Genomic DNA, 10,328 nt, shown 5'->3' with positions numbered 1-10,328 from the left:
GTTGCTGTTGTTGTTGCTGTTGTTGTTGTTGCTGTTGTTGTTGTTGCTGTTGTTGTTGTTGTTGTTGTTGCTGTTGTTGTTGTTGCTAAATATTTGAGTTGCAATAAAATTCGAAAGAACGAAACCTGAAAAGGGTTGTTTCCTAATTCATGGCAAATATAGGAAAAAGTTTTGTGCTGGTGATATGCCAACTTTAGAAATATAGATATTTAGATCATGTCAAAATGTAGGAAAAAATGTCTTATCACTGGGCTAGTTTAAAGAATTTTTAAATGTGTTCCTATAACAAATGGAAAATGTAGATAGGTTATGTTCAAACTTTTTTATTTTTTCAATGGTTTTTGGTAGATTGCAAGTAAAAATTGTACATGACAGTTCCACACTTAAAAGTTGTTGGCATTTTTCATAACAAAACCAAATTATTCACATGGCAAATTGTTTTTGTAGGATGGTGTGTAATTATAAATACTCCATGGCAATTACAACAAACATCACAACAAATGATCTTAAAAAACATCATGAAAAATGTGCATATCGTGGCAAATCATAGAAAAAGATGTTCCATTATTCATATAAATTTTAGGTAATTTTTGTACCGGTTGGGTGGCAAGTTTAGATAATTTTTGAGATGTAAAAGATGGTAAATGTATAAAAATGTGTACCGGTCAGATACACATTTTAGAACTTGTTTTATAAAACAATTGCAAGTTAGAAAAAAAATGTCATGGCTATAAAACCTCGCTCTTGAACTCTCCTCGACAAATTTGCCATGGCAAATTTCCTCATCAACTCTTTAACATACATCTCTCAAGGTAGCTCGATATGAAACTATGAAGAAAAAAATAGGGCAAACAAATCCCGCAACCTCGATAGCAATTGCACAGCTGATTTTCCTCCTCTTTCTTGTATAAAGCAACCTCCTACTCCCCTTCGCGCGGCATTTTTTATTACTTTGCTTTTATTGCTCTGCACGTTGGACATTTTATGCTGCATCCTGTGGATCAGCCAAAAAACATAAAAAAGAGAGAATATAATTTCCTCTCCCTTCAACAAAATGGCTACAACTGCCCATAGCAACCAATACTGCAGCACCCCGTCCGACAGTGCCAACGCCCCAACAGGCGCCTCTCGACCCCACTCACCCCTCCCCCGTCATCGCTGCCAGCATTGAACAAATCCCAAAACCGTGAATCCCTATCATGAATTCAGGACCAGAACTTGGAGATGCAGCGTACCTCGAATATGTGTCGTCTCCGTTACCAGAGAGAATGGATGAAAACGCGCGGCGACTCCATGTCGACCTGCACCTCCCTTGCTGGCTCTTCGACGCCATCATCCATCAATGTGGCGACGAATCGAAGTAGAGGACCACCGTTATTTGTCCTCGATTCACCGTGCTCGTCCCGAACCGGCAGCTGCAGGGTGCGCCACCATGTTCCCGGATTCGACGACCTCCTGGCCTCGTCGCCAGCCGCTGCTCGATCCATCGACGCCCTAATGCCGTGGAGTGGCGACGGAGCTGGTTGGATAACCTCGGTAGATTAGTTCATTCACGTGAGGGCTCACTCCAAGCGAACGAGTGGCTGTGGCTGACGTGGAACGCTCCATCGCTCTAAGATCTGCACGCCTTCATTCGACGACCATCAAGACATTCACTAAAAAAATGTTTCTAGGGAAATGTCAGCTAAATGACATTACCCTTTTTTTTTGAACTGGATGTAAACGACGATAGTTGCTGAGACGGAGAAACAAGGGAGGCAGAATATGGATGAGTCGGATGGAGGAATATACATCACCGTAACAGAAAATGATTGCATACGACAGGGATGACACCGAATAATCATCTATTATATTAATAATGTTGAAAAGGGCGAAAAATATGGAATGAGAAAGGGTAAAGAACCATCCCACCCCTTTCCTTCTCCTTCCCCATACCAGCCTCCGCTCATCCTTCTGGACACGGCGCCGATCGCATCCACCCCGAAACCCTAGCCGGACTCACCATGGCGCGGCGATCCGCCCTTCTCCTCCGGCGCGTTCTCTCCCTGGCCCCTCCCTCCCCCCTCGCTGGCGCCGTGTCCCGCCGTACCGTCACCTACATGCCGCGCCCGGGCGACGGCGCCCCGCGCACCGTCACGCTCATCCCGGGCGACGGCATCGGGCCCCTCGTGACCGGCGCCGTGCGCCAGGTGATGGAGGCAATGCACGCGCCGGTCTGCTTCGAGACGTACGAGGTCCACGGCGACATGCCATCGGTGCCTCCCGAGGTCATCGAGTCCATCCGCCGCAACAAGGTCTGCCTCAAGGGCGGTCTCGCTACACCCGTCGGCGGAGGTGTCTCCTCCCTCAATCTGCAGCTGCGCAAGGAGCTCGACCTCTACGCTTCCCTCGTCAATTGTTTCAACCTCCCTGGCCTGCCCACCAGGCACGACAACGTTGACATCGCCGTCATCAGGGAGAACACGGAGGGCGAGTACTCGGGTCTCGAGCACGAGGTCGTTCCTGGCGTCGTGGAGAGCCTCAAGGTATGGCGAATTCCGCACACTGCTCAATGCAGGACAATCATTGACCTTGCTGATGTAGTTTATGCTAGCTAATGTGTTCGTGGATTGTGATCGAATATACTGTTTGATTGCTAGTAGAGGTACTTAGCTTTCCCACACTTTTGCTGAACACATGATGGACAAGAGACCCTCATGGACAATCGTTGTATTGTTGAAGCAACAATATTCCGTCAATATGCTTGTAACAAGTTTGTTTTGTTTACTGCGGGTTACTGAGTACTTGGTAGGTTGTGTTGTATAATATATGGCTATTGGCAATTGGGATTCTGTGGCAATTTGCGTAACGGACAATCTAGCTGAGTTCATGGGTTGTTGGGTTTTACTGCACAAGTTGTAATAATGTGAAACAAAACTGTAGGCATTTATGATTGGTTTGTTCCAACTGAATATGATTGCCACGAGGTTTAGTCGTTGATATATTGGGGTGAGTGAATTGTGAGAGCATTTAGTACATACTTTGATGGATCATGGCCGTGTTTTCTAATTCTGAGATTAACTTTATCTATGAGATCACATGTAGCAATGTTAGGATGATACACAAATGCTTATGTTATTTGTTCCACTGTTCTAAGTTAAGGTTGCCTATCTGTTTCTTTAAATTGAATTTAAAGGTACGCGAGACACCATTATTTCTCATTGCCAATTGTAGCATGGAACATCTGGTGCATGCTTGGTTCACAGCCCCACTTTGTCAACCCATATATATTCAAGTTTGGTCATCTGTTGTACGTGTCCGGTCAATTGCCCTGCAGCCTACCTGTCGTTGGCTCAACATTTTGCCAAACTTGCCTTAGTCTGGCTTGCCACACTTTTACACAAAAATGTGGCTTTACTAGACAGCCAAAGAACTCTCCTCCTAGTATGAAGCATGCAGCGCGCATAATTCACTGAAATATTTTCCTGTCCGATTCCTGCAAATTCTGTCCAGAAAAAAATGTATTACATTGATACTTGTAACTTTGGCCCTGTTTGGTTTGGTTGTGGATTTCTAAAAGCAGCTGTGAAAAATCTGCTGTGGAAAAACAGCTGTGGAAAATCTGATGTGAAAAAGATGTAGGTCATTTGGCAAACCAGCTGATACCACTTTTTTAGATTTTGGCCCGCAGCGGAATCAGATTTTAGAAAGCACGTCCTGGGCTGCTTCCGCTTTTGGTTCAGATTTTGGCAGCGGATTTTTGGAATTGGATTCTGCTGGGTTCGCCCTTTGGTTCAGATTCTGCTGCGCGGCAGCAGAATCCGTCGATAAAAGCTGAACCAAACAGGGCCTTTATAAGTATGCATATATCCGTGTAAAAGGACGTTTATCATGTCTATAAACACTCAAAGGTGTGATGGGCGCAGATTAACCATTTACAATCTTCTACAACATTCATTCCTGTCATTATTTATAGTACTGGGACAGCGGGTTCTTTACTTTAAGAGTTCATGATATCCATCACTAATTTGCTTGTAAATAGAACATCTGGTGTGTATAATAGGACCACCATACTGATGGATTGTGGGCCTGTCTTGTTCTAGAACTAACAATGCCACAATTTACCCCACGTTTATTATCGAACTTTTGTTACATTCGTTCAACAAAATTGAAGACACAAGTTGGTAAGCATAAGAGGAATCTCTGTCCTGTCCTGTCCCATCCCAAATCTGCTCAATGCCCAGCCCACTTGTAGAAAGCAGTCATTTCATGTAAAAGGGTAAACCTGGAGGTGCTACGTTTGGAACACAGCATATATGTTGGTCCAACTCCATTAAAAATCTCCATGAGAAGCTAACGCAGTGACACAACTCTAATTGGGCAACGTGAGCATCCACTAATGTGCCGGGGTATTACAATTCTGTTACACTTTTGTAAGCGTATGACATGTACCCATTTATTGAAAAAATAATCTTGTCTAAGGTTTGACTTCAACCAAACACCCAGCTAAGTTGGTCAAACTTGCCTAACCTTAGATGTGCATATATTTACCAAAGCACTAGCTTTTGTTGAACATTCATAAAATGACTTAATGGTCAACTTGCAATGGTGCTGCATTGCTGCTCATAGCCTTTTTAATGGACGAAGTGAGCAAAGGCGCAGTCATGTTACACAAGTTATGGTTATGTCGCCCTCTCAATTATCAATTTTATGTATTTGTTCTTGTGCTTGATTATGTACTGTCCTGGCCAAGGATGAATAGTAGTTACCTTTGCCCTACATAACACAACAATAGAAGCATTCAAATGTACAGTTTGTGGTGCCCATGCTTTTGAGTAGTGAATTTAATAATTCAGTAAAAATATATTTCTCTCTAGTCTATTCTTAATACAAAATGATAATTTAGTTAAGTATCCAGTGACATTTCCCCTAGGGGTTTTGATCTCAACAGTAAGATTTGTCTGTTAGTTGGCATATACTCGGTGCTTTTCCCTGCATAGTTAAATGCCCTGTCATTGGAACTATAGTTGTCGCATCAATTTTGTGCCTGTTTGCACTGTATTCTGCTTCTGTTTTTTTTACAATTACAACTGTTCTCTCTTTTTGTTTTGTTGTCTGAAGGATTTCTTTTCTTCATGTTAAACTCATTGAATGGATTTGCCAGGTGATGACGAAGTTCTGCTCTGAAAGGATTGCCAAATACGCCTTTGAGTATGCTTACCTCAACAATAGAAAGAAAGTGACGGCAGTGCACAAAGCAAACATCATGAAGCTAGCTGATGGTTTGTTCTTGGAGTCCTGCCGTGAGGTTGCGACGAAGTATCCTGGAATTCAATATAGTGAAATCATTGTGGACAACTGCTGTATGCAGCTTGTTGCAAAACCTGAACAGTTTGATGTTATGGTATGTATATGAAATCTATGCACTTCTTACTAAATGTCACTGTATTGCAACCATGTTCTAATTGTTCAATGTTCATCAAGCTGAAATGTTCTCGTGGTTATACAATAAGTTACTATTTTAACCTTGAGCACGCTGTTTGATATAATACTTATATTGATCCTATACAGAAAATATCAGTGCGGATCGTTTAGCTAAGTTTTTGCAAATGTGGTAGTAACACCTCTTATGTTTGTACCTCTGTTGGCAATCTCATGTTTCTTTGTATGCGCTGTTTTACATTCTAAAGGTTGTCTTGATGTCCCAAAGTTTACAAATCAATTTCGGTAGTTACCTGTTGACTTTTGTTTTTCTTCCCTTTGTAGGTCACCCCAAATCTTTATGGCAATCTGGTGTCTAATGTGGCTGCAGGTATTGCTGGAGGCACGGGTGTCATGCCTGGAGGTAGAGTTTGATTCTGCTTGTGATTCTTCTGTTTTAGCGGAAATAGGTTTACAATTGGTATAAATTGATTGTTTGTCTAATAATAGCCTGCTCAATGTTGCATTTGATATATCTATTTAGCCTTCCCATGTCTGAACATCTTAGCACTATGCAATGCATAAATACCCGACTTGTGAGAGCATATGGGGATGGAAAATTAGAGGGTGTTTGTTTCCAGGGACTTAAACCAAACAGGAGGGACTTATAGGGACTTAAAGTGGGCATTTGGGACTTATGAAATAAGACTCTCAAGGAGGGACTTATAGGGACTTATAGTTGTAATATGGTCTTTTAGTCCATGTTAAGTCCCAGGAACCAAACAGGTAGGGACTTTTTAGGGACTTGGGACTTATAAGTTGGGACTAAAAAAAGTCCTAGGACTTATGAACCAAACAGGGCCTTAGTCTCTAAATCTTCGTGTACTGCATTATTTCAGGCAATGTTGGTCAGGACCATGCCATCTTTGAGCAGGGCGCTTCTGCAGGAAATGTGGGAAATGACAAGATTGTGCAACAGAAGAAAGCTAACCCAGTTGCTCTGTTTCTCTCGTCCGCCATGATGCTGAGGCATTTGCAGTTCCCGTCATTCGCCGACCGGCTGGAATCAGCAGTGAAGAGTGTCATTGCAGAAGGCAAATACAGGACCAGGGATTTGGGCGGCACCAGCACCACCCAGGAAGTCACGGATGCAGTAATCGCCAAACTTGATTAGCCGCCAATTGCGTGCTTTTCGAGACTAGTTTTTTTGCGCCCCTCGGACTAGGCCGTTAGTCTGGACTGATTTTCTTTAATTGTAGCTTTAGATTGTCATTTTGTTCAGCGAACCACTGTAAATCTTCCGGTGCGTTCTTTCTGGTTTTGCTTCAGAATAATTTGAGCAACTCACCAGAAACTTGCCAAGTTATATAACTGGAAATAAGATTGAAAATATCAAGAAACGATCTCTTTTGCATCCATCAGATATGTTTCGTGAATTTACGCATTTGAGTTAAATGTTTTGTGAATTAAGGTCGAGCAGATAACTTGATTCAGTAATCAGATTGATGCTCCGATATGACTTGTATAACCTTTGCATGTTAATTTTTACATAGTACTCCATTCGTCGTGCTTATAAGGGGTTCATGTATTTCTTATGTCGTTAATTGATCAACAGAAAATGTGGTGCACACCTTATAAAAGCCGGACGAAACGAGGTTGAACTCCATATGCAAACGGATTCTGTGATACCTGTTGCACCCTTTAGTTCAGAAAAAAAAACAAAGAATCATATTTTAAACTTTTACAAGTATTGAAAATATTTATATCATGCACATATACTCCCTCCATTTGTAAATACAAGTTCTTTTTAGAGATTTCGACATGGACTTACGGATGTATTTTAGAGTGTAAATTCACTCATTTTGCTCCATACGTAGTCCTTGTTGGAATCTCAATAAAAGGACTTATATTATTCCCCGCTACCCTAGCCGCCGCCACGAGCCACGCGACTAGGGAGGTGATCTTCTTCCACCGATCTCCACCAGCCAGGGCGCTGGCCCCCTCTCCCTCCCGGCTGCTGGAGGTGATCTTCTTCCACCAATCTCCATCGGCCAGGGCACCGACCCCCCGTCCTTCTGGCTGCTGCTTCAGCGGCAGGAGGAAGGGGGGACCCCGTTCCTCCGTTCTGTAGTTAGGGTTTGGATTTGTAGGTCGTGGTGAGTCGTTGGGATGGTGGGAGCGGTGCCCGGACGAATAAATTTGCTTCAACTCCACTCCCACACCGGCAGTGTCTTCCATGGCGGCGTCTCGGAGTTGATGACATCGTGTGTTTGCCGATCCTTCAGATCGGTGGCGTTAGGATTCATGGATGGTGTTGGCGAGGCAGCGGCGGCGACTCCGTCAAGTGTGTCTCTCCTTCCGCTCTGTCCCCGTTGTTGCGACGTTGTCCCCGACGCCATGGTGGAACAGGGAGGTTTTGTCGTCCAGGAGTATGCGCAGATGGTTGTCTACACAAGTGACAGCTGGAAGATGGTGCATCTCCTGCTAGGTTTGTGGTTGGAGGCTGACAGTTCTGGTTTCCTCCTCCGACGTTGTAGTCGTGCGGGGGGTGTAAGTTCTAGAGTTCGATGGTGTGTCCAGAGACACGTTGCCCCGTTCTAATTCTTTCAACGGCAATGGTTTTGCTTCAGGCAAACTACTTTGGAGGTCCGTAAAGCTGCCGATCAGCGATGGAGCCAAGTCGAGCCCGGGTGAAGCGGTGATATGTCTCCTTTTCCTTAGTGGAGAGGGACACGCCTTGGTTTTTTACATAGGAATATCCTATCTTTTCAGTCCTATAATGTTGATGTTTACGTAGCTTGTAACTGGATCTTTATTTTATTAATGAGACACGTATTATCATGCAAAAAAAAGACTTACATTTAGAAACAGGGGGAGTATATACTACTGCAAATTTACATGAGAAAAATAAGCGTTTTTGTTCTTAAAAATTGCAAGAGTTAATGGGTGGAATAACAACTTTTCATGCACTATTTGTTTTACAAGACACATGTTTTTACAAAAAAAAGACACGAACTTTTTTTTCGACCAGAGCTAGTAGTGAAATGGGCCTTCCAAATTTACGCCAACTCTGGCCCATCCAACTTGCCTCCGCCATCCGTGTCTCAAACCCTAACAAAAACCACCCCTTCCGCCTCCAGTCCCTCTTCCTCTCTCTCCCAAACCCAAAGACGGCGAAACCCAACCCTAGCTCCTAGTCTCCCCCATGGCCTCGCACCTCGACTTTCGCTACCTCGACGAGGGCCTCGGCGGCGAGCGCGGCAAGCGCAAGCGCCGGGAGGAGGAGGCAGATGCCGCCGATTCCATGGACCTCGACGCCGACGCGCCCCGGTCGTCCAAGCTCCGTGCAGTGGCCTCCCAGTCTGACCCGTCCAAGCCGGCGGCCTTCGGGTCGCCCACCTACGACGGCGTCATCGCCGGGCGCGTCTCGGGGCGGACATGGAAGGAGCCACGCACGCGCCGCTCCTCCGCGCTGATGGTGTCCCGGAAGCCCGTCCCTCTGGAGCAGCGCGTGAGGGACAAGTCCCTGAAGAAGGCGTACCAGGCGCGCGTGGCGGAGCTCAAGGACGAGATCCGGCAGAACAAGGTCGCCAAGCGCAAGCAGAAGGAGGAGCGGGAGAAGCGCAAGAAGGAGAACGTGCTGCGCACGGGCTCGAAGCTGCAGAAGGTCACCAACCCCAAGACGATCCAGAAGATCGCCAAGTCCAAGAACCGAGGTCAGCTCAGGGTCGTATCCGACGACATCTTCGGCGGCAAGAAGTCCGAGGCCGCCCGCCGCATGCAGGTGCCCGGCCTGGAGAACTGAGTCGCCGCATATCTTTGCAATCTGTAACTCCAATTTTGTAGTAATGCTTTTCAATTGCTGTGAGCTCTGTCATGGCCGATCAAAAATCAAACGCTTGCAGTTACTTTGGTATGGTATATGAAACTATGTGCTACTGTTTGGTTGCTCTGTTAGCGGATTTTAAAACAAGAATCACCATTGTGTAGCGTCCGTCCGTGTCTGGCTTGATTGGTTTCATGTGGTGAACTGCTGATGTTATCATTGATCTTCCTTCTGGAATCCTTAATTTGGTAGCTCCTCTAACTCTGATTCTTGATTTGGGATGTTGGTGGATGATAATAGCTTTGCGCAATCTTCTCCTTTTCGCGTTTTTTTGGGTGAGCTTCATTCTTTTATCAGCTGTGATAAGAACCCGGGAACTCCAGGCTTACTCCGGTACAGCACTCAAATTGTTTGGCAGTTTGATGAGCGAACTGCAATGTTCGCCTCAGGGACAACAAAACACAAATCAAAAGAAGTTAAACACCCACTAAGCCCTTATATTTGGTTCAGGATCGGAAGGATAGCAATTCTATTCTTCTTCCTGGTCTAACATAGATCGGAAGGCACACCGTGATCAGCTTGAGTATGACTTGGTTGTGATTTCCGCTGCTACAAAGGATCGTGCCGTTTCGGCCCACAAATGCATCAGTGCTAGTCATATGAATCCAGCGACAATATTAACATTCACCACATCAGCATTGTAAATTGCATCCAGCATCAATATACAACCGAGCAAAGGTACATTTACTAAGAGCATGGAAAATGGAGAGTAATACGCAGGGGCGGGGCATGCACCTCCAGGCTGTTCATCCGCGCCGTGATTCGGAAGCTTGGTTCGACTAGAAAATCCCTGAAAAACAGATGGAAATTGAGATCAGTATGTGAGACGATATACATGCCCATCGTGTGCTAGTACTTGGTACAACGTAACAGCTTAACCTATAACTCGGAGCACTAATCGTCGATTTTGCTCGCAAAAACAGCGAATTTGATTGATTGGGTCCACCTGTCAGACTGACATGACGAAGACTAATCCAGATCAATATTTGACCAACGGAGGTGGACGGGGGACCCACCAGTCAGCCACTCATCGTCTTTCTCC

General features: G+C 44.9%; 2 protein-coding genes across 2 annotated transcripts; both read left to right on the top strand.

Moving 5' to 3' along the window:
• The first annotated feature begins 1,910 nt into the window (after window positions 1-1,910).
• Window positions 1,911-6,821, top strand: LOC119316982 (isocitrate dehydrogenase [NAD] regulatory subunit 1, mitochondrial-like). Its single transcript, XM_037591371.1, has 4 exons — window positions 1,911-2,525; window positions 5,144-5,383; window positions 5,746-5,824; window positions 6,300-6,821. Exons 1-4 carry the CDS (start codon window positions 2,004-2,006, stop codon window positions 6,572-6,574), a joined length of 1,116 nt encoding a protein of 371 aa, XP_037447268.1. The 5' UTR covers window positions 1,911-2,003; the 3' UTR covers window positions 6,575-6,821.
• Window positions 6,822-8,522: 1,701 nt separating this feature from the next.
• On the top strand, window positions 8,523-9,398 carry LOC119316981. The gene has a single exon (XM_037591370.1). It carries the CDS (start codon window positions 8,606-8,608, stop codon window positions 9,203-9,205), a length of 600 nt encoding a protein of 199 aa, XP_037447267.1. The 5' UTR covers window positions 8,523-8,605; the 3' UTR covers window positions 9,206-9,398.
• Window positions 9,399-10,328: the final 930 nt, after the last annotated feature.

The sequence above is a fragment of the Triticum dicoccoides genome, chromosome 6A (genome assembly GCF_002162155.2).
Source record: "Triticum dicoccoides isolate Atlit2015 ecotype Zavitan chromosome 6A, WEW_v2.0, whole genome shotgun sequence".
In the NCBI taxonomy this organism is placed as follows: Eukaryota; Viridiplantae; Streptophyta; class Magnoliopsida; order Poales; family Poaceae; genus Triticum; species Triticum dicoccoides.
This window is presented reverse-complemented; position numbering and strand designations above follow the sequence as displayed.

Coding starts and splice junctions, on each gene's coding strand:
- LOC119316981 (XM_037591370.1), top strand. CDS start 8,606: ATGGCCTCGCACCTCGACTTTCGCTACCTCGACGAGGGCCTCGGCGGC.
- LOC119316982 (XM_037591371.1), top strand. CDS start 2,004: ATGGCGCGGCGATCCGCCCTTCTCCTCCGGCGCGTTCTCTCCCTGGCC. Junction 2,526..5,143: donor GCGTCGTGGAGAGCCTCAAG/GTATGGCGAATT, acceptor TGGATTTGCCAG/GTGATGACGAAGTTCTGCTC. Junction 5,825..6,299: donor CACGGGTGTCATGCCTGGAG/GTAGAGTTTGAT, acceptor GCATTATTTCAG/GCAATGTTGGTCAGGACCAT.